Here is an 18,059-nt window from a genome sequence, read left to right as displayed (position 1 = left end):
TGCTCTGCTTGTCTTTGGAACACTCTATAGGCACCAAGCTAAGGAGGAAGGCTAGCTTTTGTCTCATGAATGCTTGCCACAAAAGTATCATCAGCCAGTTTAAGAAATTTTATGAAGTGATCACGCTCTCGATAAACTTTGGTTCCCTGGGGAGCAGGGGGTTGAGGGGAAGGAAATGGTGACGGATTCTTTTTGTTTTGTAATCTTTTTGATCCGATTCCTATTCATGAAATAAATCTGAATGGAGTCTACGCTGTAACTGCATATTATTTTCAATTATGTTGAGTGTGAAAGTCTTTCTAATGCCTTACAGAAACTTAGAGAAATGTCTTTTTAAGACACTTCTGTTTATAGTTTGTTGTTGTTTTTTTTTTCAAACTTTCCATCAGTTACTTTCTGAAACCACAGTTGTTTTTTGAAAGCTAGTTATTGTTTCTGAAGAAGGGTCCTGCTCCCTTGACTTTGTTTTGCCACTCTGCTGCCCTGTGCGATATTAGTTGTTTGACCACCTGGTAACTTTGGGGGCAAGATAAGCCCATGGTACCAAGAGTATCTTGAGAGAGAAATCCTTCTTCCTTCTTCCAGGCAAATGCTCTTGTTGATAGAGAAACAGCATCAGGAAATGTTACCTGGAACATAGTTTCCCAGAATTAATATTTTGCAGATAGGTGTAGAGCCATAGTCTCTTATTAGGAACCCATTAGTCCTATTCAGGGTCTTGCAGGGTCTTCTAAGATTGCTCTTTACTTCGATGGTTTGTAGATAGGTGGAGGAATCCAGTCTAGTACAAAACAGCCTCGCATTTCTTCATGCCTACTGATTGTTATCTGTTTTTCAGGCTCAGCTTCGGGCATTCATCCCAGAAATGCTAAAGTACTCCACAGGCCGTGGGAAGCCAGGATGGGGGAAGGAGAGTTGTAAACCGATCTGGTGGCCAGAGGACATCCCATGGGCAAATGTCCGCAGTGATGTCCGAACAGAAGAACAGAAACAGAGGGTGAGTGTACCCTGAGACTGAGCTGTTTCAGGAATGTATCATTTGTCAAGATGGGCATTTCCTCTTGTTTCCCCCAACTTGTTTCTTTAGGTTGGAGCAGCATAAAATTGGAATAAAAAACAAATTGGCCCACTTAAAATAAGCCTAATTTGTCTCTTACCACCTTTCCCATTTCCTCTGCTTGCTGTCTGTATAGGCCTCAGGGCTGGCCGCCACCTGTGTTAGACCTCTTGAGGACAGTTTTAACTTTATATAGTGCTTGGAAGGAAGACTGCAAGCTGGGCATAAAGGTAGCAGTCACTTCAGAGACTTGGATATTTTCTCAATCCTTACTGTCTTTGTTTATTATTGAATGACAAGTAGTTTCTCTGCCACTTGTATGGAGTGTGTTGGTAGACCTGACCACGCTCGCGTTAGCTCAGAAACTTCCATTTATTCTAATAGACAGGAGGCAAATGGCTGGTAAGCTTAAGTCAGGGTCTCCCTTTTTAGCATATTTATTTTTCATTCAGGTTATAACTTTCTTGGGAATGCCTATTTGGATGCTCATAGAACCTCCTATACTCAGGATGCTTGAGAAATAATAACAAAGATGATAATAGTTTCAACTTGTGTCTAGCACCTTATAGTTTAAAAAGTACATTATTATTTAATGATGATAATTATACAGTTGGTGTGGGACAGTAGAATGAGTCCTGCCTTTGTAATCAGAGTTCCTTCAATACCTCCTGCTTTGTAATCTGGAGCAGGCCATTTAACCTCTGTCTGTCTCAGTTTTCTTAACTGTAAAATGAAGCTTTTGGACCAGATGGGCCTTTGAGGTCCCTTCTAGCACTAGATTTGTGATCTCATCCTAATAGCCCACATCTCTGTAGCACACTGAAGTCTACAGAGCATTTTCCTCGTAACAGCCCTGTGAGTTGCAGAGTGCAAACATTTTGCATTTCACTAATAAAGAAAAGTGAAGCCCACAATAGTGAGGTGACTTGTTCCAGATAGTGCAATTCCTGTTGTATATAGCAGGGCCAGGCATGGCACTTGCCAGGGTCTTTTGACTCTGCTCTTTGACACTATTCCACCCAATGAGTATTCCTTTATGGGGAAGTTTGGTCTTTCGTCCCCTTTAAGATCCCCATCCTTGGAGCAGCTAGGTGGCACAGTGGATAGAGCACCAGCCCTGGATTCAGGAGGACCTGAGTTCAAATATGGCCTCAGACACATAACACTTACTAACTGTGCGACCCTGGGCAACTCACTTAACCCCATTGCCCAGCCAATAAAATAAAATTTAAAAAAAAAAACTGTGTAAAAAAAAAAGATCCCCATCATGTGAAGAGAATCCAAAACAATCTTGGGTGGATCCAAGGGATCCTAAAATTCCTCCTACTTATCTCTGGCATTCCTAAAGAGTTACTGAGGTCAGGCGACATTCTGGGTGCATACACCCTCTAATTACATAAAATTGGATTTAAAGAATATAATAAGTAATAAGTTTTCTGGAAAATAAGATAAATCATTTTCTTAAAATAACAACAATAATGATAGTGATAACTAAGAAACCTCATTAAGATTTACAGAATTCTTCATGATAGACCTATGAAGTGGACACTCCAAGTGTTATACCTATCTGACAGGTGAAGATACTAAACCTCTGAGAAGTTAAGACCTGTATTAAATGAATCTGTTTTTTTAACTTGCTTGGGAACAAAAATACCTCCATGAGATCAGAAAAACCTGATCCAAGATCTTTTAGAGGCAAAAATTATATTTTTGGTTTTAAACACCCACCCTCCAATTTGTAGGAGCTCACTTCATAGGGTGGGCTTTGGCTTGGTTAGATAAGTGGTAGCAGCCTGGGGGTGGGGTGATGCTAGCCATGGATTGAATAGTAAGTAGTGTGTGTCCTCTGCATTTTATACTTTGCTGAAATAGTCGTTTATGGCGTTCTGGGGACAGGTGTCATGGACCCAGGCACTACGGACTATAGTCAAAAACTGCTATAAACAACATGGGCGGGAAGACTTGTTGTATGCTTTCGAAGACCAGCAAACACAACAACAGGCCACAGCAACGCACAGTATAGCACACCTGGTACCCTCCCAGACCGTAGTCCAGACCTTTAGCAATCCTGACGGCACTGTCTCACTTATCCAGGTGAGTCCGAAATTTCCATCCCTCAGGGTTTGGTTTCAAAGATGGTTCCTTAGCATTTCAGATTGGAGAGGCTGCTCTCTGCCCAAAGATGCTGAGTATCCTTTAACTATTAAAGACAAAACAATATTCACTTTAATTTATCCAACATTTATTAGACACCAATTATGCCGGTTACTGGGGATATAAAGACTAAAGAGACACATTCCTTGCTCTCAAAGTTCTTATAATATCGTAGATGTATAATGAGAACTCTTCCTGTATGACAGGTGGGCGGCAGGAATCGATTACGTGCCCTGTCTGTGCCGGGCCCTGTGCTTAAGTTCTGGCGAAACAAGTAGAGACAGTACCCATTCTCGAGGCACTTGTATCCTAATGGGAGAAGACATTACAAAATAGGGAGCTGGGGGAAGGGGAGGACAGGGAGAATGAAGCGTGGAAAAGGGCTATTTCAGGATGAGAAAGCCCCAGCAGTGAGGGTGACTCCAGGGTTGAGAGGGCCACCAAGTCACGGCAGCAAAGTCCTTAGAGTCAGAGGTGCAGCCAAGGGTGGAATGATACCTACTGTTACAGAACATTTTACACTTTTTTATATTTTGCTAAATACAGAACTCTAGTCATATATTAAAACAAGGACCTTTTTTCTTTTAATGGGGATTTAAAATGGTTTGCTTTTTCCCTATTAGTACTCTTTCTCTGGGGGGAAATTGCACTTAGGTTTTGGGACTTTGAGACAAAATTTGAAGGATTATTTGCTAGATTATTTGAAGATCGAGTTAACCGGTATTCAATATGGTGCCTTTTAACAATGCTAAATTTTAGTTTAAATAACCAAACGTTTCAAGTAAGGAGTTTCTTCTGTTCGTTGACAACTTTCTGTATCTTTACTTAGGTTGGTACAGGAGCAACAGTAGCTACTTTGGCTGATGCTTCTGAATTACCTACCACTGTCACTGTTGCTCAAGTGAATTACTCTGCTGTGACTGATGGAGAGGTAAGAATAAGGGCTAGATCTGCACCTGTGTCTGTGTGTGTACTCATAGAGTCAAGGAAAGGAGATGGCCCTTTCTATGGATGGGTAACATTTGTTTTCCTTACACCTTTAGTAGCAACATCAAACCATAAGTTTCATAAAAGGTCTTGTGCTTTCCATAATACGGTGTTTTGTAAGACACATAACAATATCTGTAGTAAAGTGTGTGTGTGTGTGTGTGTGTGTGTGTGTGTGTATATATACATACATATACACACATACATGCACATATTTGATGTCTTTCTGCTACGGATATCAAAACATTTTAGCTTTCTAATCTATTAGAAAAGATAGATTCATAGAAAACAAGCAAATTTAATCATCAGGGAAAGGGAGCATAGTTTCTTTAAGGGGAAATTTTGTCTCTAAATCTACTAGAATAACTCTTGGCTTAAGTGTCTGTAATTTATTTAAGATTTTTTAAAGCCTTTGAAGAAGTTTCACATTAGAATCTTCTTCCCCCACTTTTTTTTAATCATGGGATTTGTCAGGGATAGAGAATTGGCTCAAAGACAAGAAACAAAGAATGTAGAGATAACACTTCTTATCCTGAGCTGATTGTTTAACTAACGGTGGGATCAGTGTTAGGACTGGTCTCATTTAACAAAATCTTTTTAGAAGTGATCTGGAAGAGGTAGTACACAGTAAAATGTTCCTTTTAGTACATGACTGTGAGCTCTCCCAGGTAGTGAAATGCCAAGCTAAAAAAGACAAGCTGTAGGAAATCCCTACATAAAAGCAGCAGTTGAAGTTCATATGTGTAAGTGGAAGGTATTCCATTTAGGGAATAATATGATATCTTTGTGAGCCCTGAACTATTAGTTAAGACCCAGGAAAGGGCTCTAGTAGTCACCGTAGGCGATTTCCTGATGATATATCTACTATCCTGCAGAGAAAACAGTGTGGACAAAGGCATAGGAGCAGGAAAATACAGACCTGTTAATTGAATCAGCAGTGCAGCATAGAGCCTAGGTCTAAGTAAAGGTGAATAACATAGCCATGCTGCATTAAAGGGTAAAAAGAATGTGTTTATACTTTTGAAAAGTAATAATGGAACTGTAGACCATATATTTTATACAGATATTCTTATTTGCCTGTCAAGTCTGATTTCTCTCTCCTCAACCTTTTTTTTTTAAGACACTAGCATACTCTTTTGTATTTAGTCTGCCTTGTTCTGTTTGGATGCCATCAGAGCCACAATTGATAGCTGCTCTTGACCACATTAATGCCAGTAAACTAATTACACAGCATGGCTTTGCAGGAAAATTAGTTTTTTGATAGCATCTTCCTCTAAGGATGTGAGAGTGCCTTATGAAAATGAACAGCGTCTCTTTCTTCACCATTTTGGGGGATGCCATTTTTCCTTTATATTACTTCATTTAAAGTTCTAATCTAATGCCTCATCATAATAGGGAGGTGATTCTGAGCTTTCAAAATCTATTCCATTATACCCAACTCCTGACAGAGGCAGTGGGCTCAAGATGCAGAATGAGACATACATTTTTGGACATGGTCAATGTAGGAATTTGATTTGCTTGACCATGCATTTTTGTTACCAGGGCTTGGTTTGTTTGTTTGTTTTTTCTTTTTTTTCCAATGTGGGGAAAGGAGGTAAGAGGGAGAGAAAATAAATACTTACTAATTGGAAAAAAGTTTATCAGATAAAAACAAATATAAAAAGACAGAAAAAACCCACAAAATTTGTGCCAACATAGGGCAAGACTTAGCCAACCCTACCAAGGTGGAAAGCCTTTGAGTTTGGGGTCAATGATGAACTATGTATATTTTGTCCAAGACCAGCCTAGCTAAGTTCAGAGAGATTCATTACAAGATTGGCCTCTGAGTGGTTAATGTTTTGGCCACAGCAGCTGTCAAAGACCATCTACTGAATTGCAAATGTGTGAATATCTTCACCAGATCTGTTTTAACCACAGACCTTTGAAGTATTACCATTTAGGTATGAGAACCTCACTTAACTGAATGAGAAGTTTGGCTTAGGTAGGTGAGTCAGTGTCAAAGTAGGAACTCCAACCCAGAGCTTCTTTTTGGGGGAAAGAGGGAAGGGTATGATGAAGAAAGGTTGGTCTGTGATTTCTATTATGAACAAGCGCCTCGGAAGAACATTTTAAAAGAGTGTGGTGAAGTTTAGAAATCTATGTTATTCCAGTTTCTCTTCTGATCTTCATCAGTGAACATACATACATTTCTACCCAGTTGTAATTAGTACATATCTGCTATTGAGTGTTCTGCTTTTTTCAACTTAATATTATTCTGTATAAATTTTTCCAGGTATTGGAACTCAGGCACCTATCAACTAAGTGATAAACGTGAGACAAAACCGATCAGAGCACTTGTTTAATTGGGAGATAGGGGGAAGGGAAAGGATAGGAACATTCATGTGTATGGCAGTGCCTAGTCTGCAGTTCTCAAAAATGCACAGAAGCTGGTGGCTTCAAAGTCCTTAGAGTCAGAGGCACAGCCAAAGGTGGAATGATACCTACTGTTACAGAACATTTTATACTTCTTTATATTTTGCTAAATACAGAATTCTAGTCATATATTAAAACAAGGACCTTTTTTCTTTTAATGGGGATTTAAAATGGTTTGCTTTTTCCCTATTAGTACTTTTTCTCTGGGGAGGGAAATTGCACTTAGGTTTTGGGACTCTGAGATAAAATTTGAAGGATTATTTGCTAGATTTTTGAAGATCGAGTTAACCAGTATTCAATATGATGCCTTCTAACAATGCTAAATTTTAGTTTAAATAACCAAACGTTTCAAGTAAGGAGTTTCTTCTGTTCAGGTATTGGAAAATGGAGTGTAATCCATGTCCTTTTCATTTCCATAGCCACATTGTGGCATGCCATATTTTGCTCGGCCTCCTACTTCTTAGTTCTCCGCTCACCAGATCACTCTGTTCTTAGTATTCAGTTGCACTCTTGAAAAGAGTTGTTTTGGGGGCACTTTGTCTCCCCCTAGGTGATTTGATCTCCTTAGTCAATCAATTATTGAGCACTAATATGGTAGCTCATTTTGTCCTGAGTACCGTCCTTAATTCTATGGGAAGATGCAAAGAAATAAAAGACCATTCCTTCCCTTTTTAGAAATTAGGACACAGGACAAATACATAAGCAAAAGGCATACAGAGCTTACAAATAATAATAGTAAAGTACAAATTGATGTAGCATAAGCCATGTATAAAGTTTCACAATTTTTTTCTTGCAAATTTCAGTGCTGATATAAATGTACATATATAGGTTGACTCATTTTGCAGATAAGAAGATTAAGGTCCGGCTTCACAAGACTAGCCATTGGAAGAGCTGTAGTTGGAACTGGAGTCTCTTGTCCTCCAGTCCACGGCTCTTTCCACTATACTACAGTGGGAATGATCACTTTTTTTTTCTTTTTCTTTTCTTTTCTTTCTTTTTTTTTTTGGCTAGGTCATGGGGTTAAGTGACTTGCCCAGGGTCACACAGCTAGTAAGTGTTATGTGTCTGAGGCCAGATTTGAACTGAGGTCCTCCTGAATCCAGGGTCGGTGAGCTATCCACTGCGCCACCTAGCTGCCCCCGGGAATGCTCACTCTTCTTGTGCTAAATCTCTTCTCAGTGTTAGTGAATTCTCGTTCAATTATGTGAATTAGATATGATTTATTTTAAAATTACAAGTAAAAATTCGAAATGGCGGCATTACAAATGATATTCAGATAGCATAAGTGGAATTTATAGTGTTAACCAGAAAAGGGAATCTATAGTAAGGTGCAGTGTAGTTGGAAACAGAGCTACTAACTCAGGCACCTATCGACTAAGTGATAAACGTGAGACAAAACCAATCAGAGCACTTGTTTAATTGGGAGGTAAGGGGAAGGGAAAGGATAGGAACATTCATATGGATGGCAGTGCCTAGTCTGCAATTCTCAAAAATGCCCGGAAGCTGGTGGTGAATATTTTTTTATGTTTACTTGTATAAAATATGTGCCGTGATGTTCTGCCGTGATTTCATTTAGCACAGATTGCATGTGACGCGCCCCTGTTATTAGTGTACTGATAATTGTGCTGGGCTAGCCCTCCCTGGAAGGGGGGGACAAGTGCAAAGAGAAGAGCAGAAACAAGATGAAGAGAGGAGGGTTTGATGGCAATAGGTGGCAGCACTGACGAGCTTAGCACACTGTCCAGCAGCAGGGCTGCTGGGCTCTAAAGCAAAATAAATTGCTTGAATGTGGCTAAATTCTTGTCATCTGCTTTATGGTTATAAAGGAAATTTCACAGGATTTTCAGCCTTGTGTCTTTCCTTGTCTCCCAGTTTCTTAGCATTGGGCCCATACACTGCAAAGAATCCCTAGTATGATATAGCTAACAAGTGGTCACCTAGCCTCTAGGAAGTTTTGTTTCTTGACATCAGGCATTAATTTGCATTTTCCACTCACTTATTGCCTTTGTTTAAATCATCTGGGACCAAACAGATCTATGCACACTCTTTCAAATGATAGCCCTTCAAACCCATGAAAACAGCCATCACATCCCCCTGAGTCATTTCTTCTCTAGGCTCCTAGTATCTCCTGATTTTTTTCCCCTACCTATCTTCCCTCTGTCTGCGCTTATCATGATATAAATGAACAACGCTCCTGCTCCTAATGTAGATACTATTCATGCCCAGAAATTTAAATTTCTTTATTAAAGGTATGTCATGTAATCCCACGTCACCAAGAGCCCACACCTAAATATCTTTTTTCCTTCTCTTTCTACAAAATTCAGGATGCTTTTGACCAAAACAAACGATGTGATGTTTTGTTTTAATGAAATAAAAGCTGTCCGAGAAGCTCAGTGCCCCCAAGTCATCAGGTGATGTTGGTGTTTTTAGGCAATGCTACAAACTAGCACTTCTATACATATCTTCCCTAGTAAGACAGTTGACATACTGAGTCTCAGCAGTCACCCAGGAGAAATAAGTCAATGAAGCTTCACAAAACTTGCCCCCATCCAAACAGGCCTTTCTCAGCTTGGGCAGCTGCTGTGTTCACCAGGCAGCAGTTAAGTAAGTGTATGTCAAGAAATCATGAAAGCTAAAACAGTTTGGTTTTCATTGAAGGCCAGCATGGCTTCTGTCTCTCAGTACAGGTCAAAATGTCAGGCCATGGATGCAGTGACATTATGAGATCTGATCCAAAGAAACTTTTTTGGGACTGCTGTCTTTTTATGGCATCACTTCCTATTGGAATATTGTTTGCCTTTTGACTGGGTATTTTGAAGTATTTAGATTGATGCAGCCTTAGGAAGCAAGAACTTGCTAAGAATATATGGTGGGTGTCCAAGAGACATTAGAGCTCTGAGGAAAGGAGATAAAAATATTTCTGTGGGAGATTGGCTATGTCACCAATGCAGTAGTGGCCTGGTTTGCTTGTCTCAGAGTCTATAAAGATGCAAGAGAAAAAAAATAAACATTTTGATAATAAAAAGCTTTTGTGCACTGTGCATGTTGTAAGGGCCATTCTTTGTACGCTTCAGAGAAAGGCACTTTTATTGCCTAGCCTTCTTGGGGCCTATGAATCCTTCTTGAGAATGTGACAAATCACAAATATGATTTTTGTGCCTCATTTTGTCCCAGAGGCTAATGGAGGAACAGTGAGAATCAGAGAGGGCACTACCAACATTGCAAGTCACCGGGAGTACTAGAAACATGTAATTACTTACACTGGCCTCTCATCACCACCTTTCTTCAGATCTCACTTTCCCATTACCTCTATTGTTTGAAAAGGAAAGGAGTTTGTTGCCAGATTTGGTGAACAAATACCAGTTTAACAGCTGGTGAGACTATTTTATTTGAATTTGTCTCCCTTTAGTATCTCTGGTTGTTGACCTTTCTCTTTTGTTACCACAGGTAGAACAAAATTGGGCCACACTGCAGGGGGGTGAGATGACCATCCAGACCACACAGGCCTCAGAAGCCACCCAGGCAGTGGCATCATTGGCAGAGGCAGCCGTGGCAGCCTCTCAGGAGATGCAGCAAGGAGCCACTGTCACCATGGCTCTCAACAGGTAGGCATGAGAACGGAGAGCCCAAGGCTCCCCCAAGACGTAGGTAAAATCTTGTGAGAAGAATGTATCTAGGGGTATTGAGAAGTAAAATACCGTGGGGTTGGCCTGTGATCATCATCTAGCCATTCCAACCTAATCACCTATAGGGATTCATTGAATAGGTCACCGCCTCTCTCCTTTTACATGACCTATTGATGGGCCACAGGTAGCAAGTTCTGAGTAAGTCTTATCCGTTGAGTCCCCATCCCAATGACAGTTTAAAAGAATTAGGACATTATGGCAAATCAAAGCCACTACATTTGATCATTTCTTTGTATAAACAAAAGAAAAGGCTTCTTTCACCATATTCCTTAGTTGGCTGGATTCATGTTTAAGCCATACACTCACTGATTTTCCTTGTTTTCCCACTTATTTATCTACCCAGATGTAGTATCAGTCTTGGGATCACCAGAGTGTGTGGGAATTCTCTTCCCTTGGATGAACTTGGAAAGATTCTTATTTAGTTTTAGCAATTGAGATGGTATCGTGGCTAGAGCACTGGACTTGTAATCAGCAAGACCTGGGTTTGAATCTTTTCTAAGTTACTAGTTTTTGTGACCCTCAAGAAGTCCCAAATCCCTCTCAGCCTCAGTTTCCTCATGTGTAAAATGAGGATGATAACATCACCTATTTCACAGGGTTATTGTGGGGATCAAATAAGATACTGTGTGTAAGGCAATTTGCAAACTTTAAAGTACTGTATTTGATGCTTACTATGTGCCTAGCAATATGCTATAAGTTATGCTAGGTATAATATGATATGCTAATTAAGTGCTCAATTGTGTGGTGTCTACTCTGCTTATGGTAGAAGTCTAGAGAAGGGGAGACCACCTTCCCTGGAGTAATCAAGGAAAACTTTATGGAGGAGATGAGACTTGAGCTGAGGTCGGAAGTAATTGATACGTTTTAGATAGGTAGAGGGAAGGCAGGCAGACATTTCACGGGGTTTAGTGAGAACAAAGATGTTGTGGTAGCAATGATCACAGTGTGTTCGAAGAATGATGGGAGAGACTGGCCGAGCTAGAATGGAAAATTCGTAACAGGAAGCTGTGGGAATTAAGACAAGGTAGATAGGGTAGAGCCAAACAAAGGCATTAAGATTCAGTATGGTAGGCAGTCAAGAGCCATTATTGGTATTTGAGGGAGAAAATTATGCGATGAAAGCAGTGAGGATGGATTAGAATGGTAGGGGGGCTGGAGGTTAACATTCATCCATGATTGTGATATTGAATGGGAGGGACTAGAGAGAAATGACTAATCTGAGAGAAAAATTTCAAAGGAAAAAATCAACAGGATTTAGTGCTAATTGTGTATGAAGCATGCAAGAGGGGAGGCACAGAGAACACCTGAGTTTTTCACCTGGGAATAGAGTGTCCTTGATAGAGAGAGGGAAGTTCTCTTTCAGAGACAGCAAATAGGAAAGATAGAAGCAGATCCTAGAGGGTGCCTATGGCAGAGTTCCTCAGGATGGAGACTGCATGATAAAAGAGTGACCATGAGCAATCCCCTCCTGAGAAGGACCACTTAAATGCACATGCTGACTTTGACATATATGCTTCTCACACACACACACACACACACACACACACACACACCCCTCTTTTCTTTCTTTCTTTGGTTGGTGTCACTAAACCCACAACATTAGGCAGGCAGCATGTGAAGTGACTTAAGAAGCACAGCAATGACTGAGCTCCCAGGCCTAGAATGTCCGGTTGTTTGGATTTTAAGCTAATGCCATTTCACTCTCATTCCAAGTCATTGTCGTCATTTCCCCCCACCCCAAACCAGTAGGCTCCTGTGAGGTCTCCAGACCCTCGTGAACTGCTTGCGGTGAGACAGGTCTCTCAGATCCAAGTAGTGCTTTAGACTGATTCTCAGTGCGCCATAAGGGAAAAGCTTCTCCTTCCTCTATGTGGAAGGAGAAAAGGGACTGAGGTGGTGCTTATATGTTCTGTGTATCTATAAAGTGTTGGATAAACAATTAGCTGATGATTAATTATCACTTTAAAGAACGTTTTGCAGGCAGCCTGCGTTGCATTTGCAGTGTAGGAATTCCTCACTCTGGGAGATTTCACAGGTGTAGAAAAATGAATCAGAGAAAGGGAAAATAATCTTTCCCCAGAGTCATTTATCAAGTCAGGGACTGATCTGGGATTAGAATCTGTTGCTCGGTCCTCATGTAGCCTGTCAGTGACTTGGAACTGACTCAGTTCCTTATAGTCTTTGCTCAGCCCCATTCTTTTCTGTAATAGAAGACACACAGATAAGTTCCTGAAAAGTAAGGACAGTATTAGAAAGAACCTCTCTCCTTTTAGCCTTAGAAGCCCACATCTTATACCTGCCTTGACTGAGAACAGGAAGGTCGGCAGCCATAGAAAACAAGCAATATATGATTTTGGTGAAGCTTCTAATCAGCAGATTGGATGTTCCAGTTAAGTGTGGGTGCCCTGGGAGCTGGGTGTATGGTGGAAAAATATGAGGCAGGCCCTGGCTCCTTTCACAGTTAGAACATGGGTTTATTTCTAAAGTCTACTCGGGTAATAGTTTCCCTGGAGGTCTTATTAACAAGCTCAAATGCAGCTGAGGTGGCTATGGTGTTTACACCAAAGGAAAAAGCACAGAATATACTATGGCATGTAGGAGTCCAGAGATGTTGAAATATGCTTGCAATCAGATAGTGCAGTGTGCCCAGCTAGCGTCAAGGGATAAGCACTGTCAGTGAGTGGTATGTACGGCTCCTATAGGTGATAAGGGAAAATCTGACCATGGGAGACTGTCTAGGCTGCTAGAGGAACTGGGTCTTTTGAAATTCCTAAGGGGCAGCCACTGTCTGGGACCCCTTTCATGAAATCCCACATTGTAGACAATTAGGCTGGAGTTAAGACTTTAGCTTTTAGTTATTACATTTGGGATGACACTGTTCCAAATCTCCCCCAAATTTACAGCTGTTATTCAAATTTAATTTACTATTAGAATTTTTCTTAGCAAAAATTGTACCGGTAAATTTGGTCGTCCTTAATGTTCATAGAGCTGCCCTGTGCCTGCCTCCTTGCCTTTTAGGCACAAATGGAACAAGTATGATTGTCTCACAGTTACTTGTGTATCTAGCAGTATAAACAACAAATCATAGGCTCAGACCAACCTACATCATGGCAGGCTGGGGAAGATGGAGAAAGTAGTTCCTTCTGTCAGGGAAAAAGAGGCTCAGAACAAATCCAGGACTCTGAGTGGTTCTCAGCCATGCTTTTAAGAGTGTTTCGAAACAGAGCTGGATTGAGACAGGTGTGTTACACATAGTAGGTCCTTAATTAATGTTTGAAGCTATAGTCTTCTAATTCCCTATTTGAGAACTTATATATAGCTTGTCTTGATTTTTATGACAACCCAGAGTTTTCAGTTCCCTCAAAACCAAACTACCTTTACTAAAGATTTTGCCAAATAACACTTTTAGAAGAGGTTTTTTCCTCCAACAAATGTCAGTAGAATATCATAGCTTCAGAAAGTCTGGGAATCACTACTTTAAATGATCTTTACGGATAGCAAGGCATCATGAATTACCTGTTTTCCAGAAATTTTTACTAGCCCTGTTATGCTTCTAACCTCAGTTATCTAACCTGAGCTACCCAGAAAATAAAATAAATATAAACATTCTTTCTTTCTGCATATCAGAAATTCCCAGCTTCAGTTGCTGGCACTCTTACATTCCTTTTCTTTAAATATATTCCTTTACAAAATCTATTCTTAGGTATGCCTTGCCTAATGCCTGGCACAGAGTTGTGTGCTCAATAAATATCTGTTGAATGAATGAATGAATGAATGAATGAATGAATGAATGAATATGATTTATCTTGCTAAGATTTTATTTTATATTTACTAATTTAGCCTTATGCATCTGACCAGGCCCCCAGGGGCTTCCAAAAGTCTAAGAGAATCAATGATATTTCTGTGTTCCTTTAATTTCTTAGTAATACTTTTTCCTATCAGTGCATTTGGTTATATTTACATTCGTTCTGTAATGTATAGTGTGAAAAATTGGTTTGAAAGTGACAGGACTAGTTGACCACAAGAAGTCATAATTGTAATTCTATACCTCATGCCAAGTGAGTAGCCAATGTTTTTTATATTCACCATCAAACGGAACAGGTGGGTAACCTGGTCGACCTTTTGACCTGGCCTCCCAGTTTGTTCACATAAAGACTGTTGTCATTTGGGTTTTTTCCCCTCATGCACAAAGGCCATAGTGTGGATAGCCTCTCTGCAGATTACTGCTGGTATGAGGTTCTGGGGTGCATTGAGAGCTCGAGTTAAAGTCAAATAAGTGGGTTGCACTAGTTTAGCTTCATTTGAGATGTGGGGAGCTCTTGTCAGCTTCAGAATCCCTGCATTCCATAAGACCCTTATAAAAGGTTGTACTTTTCCTTCAACCACTCTTTTAAATCCACTGTCAGAAAATGTAGCACAGCTGCACTGTGCTCTAATAGCATGTTTTTCAGCTTTCCATGAAATCCCAGGTCAGGCCATGAAATGTTTTCATTGTTTTCAGTAGTAATTGGATGCTGTAAATTTGACTATTAGCAATCAATTGGCAGAATTTTTTTAGAATATTAAAAAATAAGATGCCAAGTAATTATTAATTGTACAATCATTGATTCATACTTATGAAATTATAAACCACTATGTAAATGCTAAATAATGGTCCCTGTTTTAAGTCCAGATCAGCCTTTCTGCTCTACTCTTGAGTTCAGATTTCAGCTGTTGTTGAATGGCTCCCTCCTGCTATTGAAACACTGAGAAGAAGCCTCCTCCAATATAAAGAGAATGGGCTTGGTTTTCCTATGAGCTTGTACTTAACCCTAGTGGTCCTGTTCTTCATTTTTTCTAACGTAAAATTCATTCAAAAAATTTTTTTAAATTAATTTATTTTTAATTATTAATTAATTATTAATTTTTTTCTGCACCTCCCTCCCCAAGACGGCACACAATCTGATATAGGCTATACATATACGTTCCTATTAAACATATTTTCACATTAGTGATGTTCTAAGTAAGAATTAGAACCAATAGGAGGAACCACCAGAAAGAGGAAACAAAACACAACAGAAGAAAAAAATAGCAAATAGTATGTTTAGATCTGCATTCAAGCTCCATAGTTCTTTCTTCCTTGTGGATAGCATTTTCCATCATGAGGCCTTTGGAGATGTCTTAGATCCTTGTATTGCTGAGAAGGATTAAGTCTATCAAAGTTAGTCATCTCACAACGTGGCTGTTCCTGTGTACAATGTTCTCTTGGTTCTGCTCACTTCACTCAGCATCAGACCATACAAGTCTTTGCAGGCTTTTCTGAAGTCTGCCTGTTCATCATTTGTTATAGCACAATAGTATTCCAATACATTCATATACACAACTTGTTAAGCCATTCCCCAACTGATGGGCATCCCCTGAATTTCCAATTCTTTGCTACCACAAAAAGAGATGTTATAAATATTTTTGTACATGTGGATCCTTTTCCCATTTATATGATCTCTCTGGGATATATGCTATTGCTGGGTCAAAGAGTATGCACATACAAAAAAAATTTTTAAGTAACTATACTGTGAATGTAAATGCATTTAAGTACAAAAATAAATGTATTTTAAAAGTCATCTAAATCTACATCATTATGAATGTGATGTGAATGGTAACCTTTAACCATTATAATGGGTACCTGGAAATTACAATAAATGGTTTTCCTCTCCCACATGAAGTAAATTACCAGAGCTAAATAAATAGCTGGATAATTGGAATATGTTAGATGTTCATTTTCTCATATTTAAGTAATTGTTGGTATTAATGGCAAGGAGGGAACAACTTAACATTTTTAATGTGATTCTATTGTTCGTTGTCAGTCAAAAAGCATTTATTAAGTGACTGCTCTGTCTAGGGCACTGTGCTAAGCTCCTGGGATACAAAAGAAAGGCAAAAACAGTCCCTGTTCTCAGGGAGCTCACAGTCTGATGGTGAAAACATGAAAACAACTTTGCACAACAAGAAATGTACAGTATAAATTGGAAATAATCAACAGAGGGAAGGCACTATAGAATTAAGGGGCATCCATAAATGCTTCTTGAGGAAGGTGGAATTTTAGCTGGGGGCTTGAAGGAAGCCAAGGAGGCCAGGAGGTAGAGAATTCTCAGCCTGGGAAAAAGCCTGTGAAAATGTACTTAGTAGGAAGGTTGAGTGTCTTGTGTGAGAATAGCAAGGAGGCCTGTGTTACTTTATCACAGACTGTATGATGGGGAGTAATGTGTAAGAAGACTGGAAAGATAAAAAGGGGCCTGATTATAAAGGGTTTTAAATGCCAAGCAGAATTTTATATTCGATCCTGGAGGTAACAGGGGGCCACTGAAGTTTGTTGAATAAGGGAATGACACAATCTAACTTGTACTTTAGGAAGATCACTTTGATGGCTGAATAGAAGCCAGATGGAATGGGAGAGATTTGAGGCACAGACACTAACCAGAAAGCTATTACAGTAGTCCAGACGTGAGGTGATGAGGGCCTGTATTAGGGTAATAGCAGTATCAGAGGAAAGATGTTTTGAAGCTAAAATCCACAGGACTTTGAAGTTAGGATACAGAGGATAAGAAGGTAAGAAGTTGAGGATGATACCTAGATTCCAAGCCTAACTGATTAGGAGGATGTTGGTATTCTCAACAGCAACAGGAAAGTTAGGAAGAGAGGAGGGCTTGAGGGAGAAGATAATGAGTTGAGTTTAAGATATCTATGGGATATCCAGTTCAAGATATCCAATAGGCAGTTAGAGATTGGAGACTAGAAGTTAAGGTGAGAAGTTAGGGCTGGACAAGTAGAGTGAAGAATCATCAGCATAGAGATGCTAAATGAAACTACGGAAACTGAGATCACCAAGGAGAATGATGTAGAGGGAGAAGGGGACTCAGGACCAAGGCTTGGGGAACATTCACAGTTAGTGGGTGTGACCTCAGTGGAGATTCAACAAGGGAGACTGAGATGGAGCAGTCTGACAGTTAGGAGAACCAGGAGAGCAGCATGAAAAAACTAGAGAAGTGAGTTTCAGACAGAAGATCGTTGCTAACTTTGAAGAGAGCAGCTTCAGTTGAATGATAAGGTAGGAAGCCAGACCACAGACAGTTAAGAGAGTAAGAAGAAGGGGCAGCTGGGTGGTGCAATGGATAGACCACCAGCCCTGGAGTCAGGAGAACCTGAGTTCAAATGTGGCCTCAGACACATAACACTTACTAGCTGTGTGACCCTGGGCAAGTCACTTAACCCCATTGCCTAGCCAAAAAAAGAAAATAAAAACAAAACCTTTTTACCTGACTTCAAATCTGGCCCCAGACACTTGACACTGACACTTAACAGCTGTGTGACCCTGGGCAAGTCACTTAACCCCACTGCCTAGCCAAAATAAAAGAGAGAGAGAGAGTGAGAGGAAAAGAAGTGGGGGTACTAATAGTAGCCACAAAAGGACAAGACAGATTTAGGACAATAGCTAGTGGGGATAGACACATCTGGTGAGTGTTTTTTGAGGAAGAAAAAGACACAGACGTGTTTGTAGGCAGTAGGGAAACAGCCAATAGACATGGAGAATTTGAAGATTAGTGAGAGAGTAATAATGAAAAAGGGGGCATCTGCTGGAGATGATGGGATAGAATGGGATCACTTATGCATTGGGTTCCTATAGGAATATTTATGTTCACTAGGACATCTCTGGCATGATGCAGCATATAAAAGCAATACTGTTAACCTGCTGTTAATCATGTACTACTATATTTCAATAGTTGAAG

General features: G+C 40.0%; 1 protein-coding gene across 2 annotated transcripts in view; it reads left to right on the top strand.

Moving 5' to 3' along the window:
• Positions 1-18,059, top strand: part of NRF1 (nuclear respiratory factor 1) — a 143,907-nt gene that overhangs the window by 92,067 nt on the left and 33,781 nt on the right. For both annotated transcript variants that reach the window (XM_021002299.2, XM_021002300.2), the window contains exons 6-9: positions 839-997; positions 2,954-3,151; positions 4,041-4,142; positions 10,058-10,215. In XM_021002299.2, coding sequence (XP_020857958.1) covers positions 839-997; positions 2,954-3,151; positions 4,041-4,142; positions 10,058-10,215 — 617 coding nt within the window. The remainder of the gene's footprint in view (positions 1-838; positions 998-2,953; positions 3,152-4,040; positions 4,143-10,057; positions 10,216-18,059) is intronic.

The sequence above is a fragment of the Phascolarctos cinereus genome, unplaced genomic scaffold, assembly GCF_003287225.1.
Source record: "Phascolarctos cinereus isolate Bilbo 61053 unplaced genomic scaffold, phaCin_HiC Scaffold_1;HRSCAF=81, whole genome shotgun sequence".
Classification (NCBI taxonomy): Eukaryota; Metazoa; Chordata; class Mammalia; order Diprotodontia; family Phascolarctidae; genus Phascolarctos; species Phascolarctos cinereus.
Note: the sequence above shows the minus strand (reverse complement) of the source record. Positions and strands in the feature narration are given on the sequence as shown.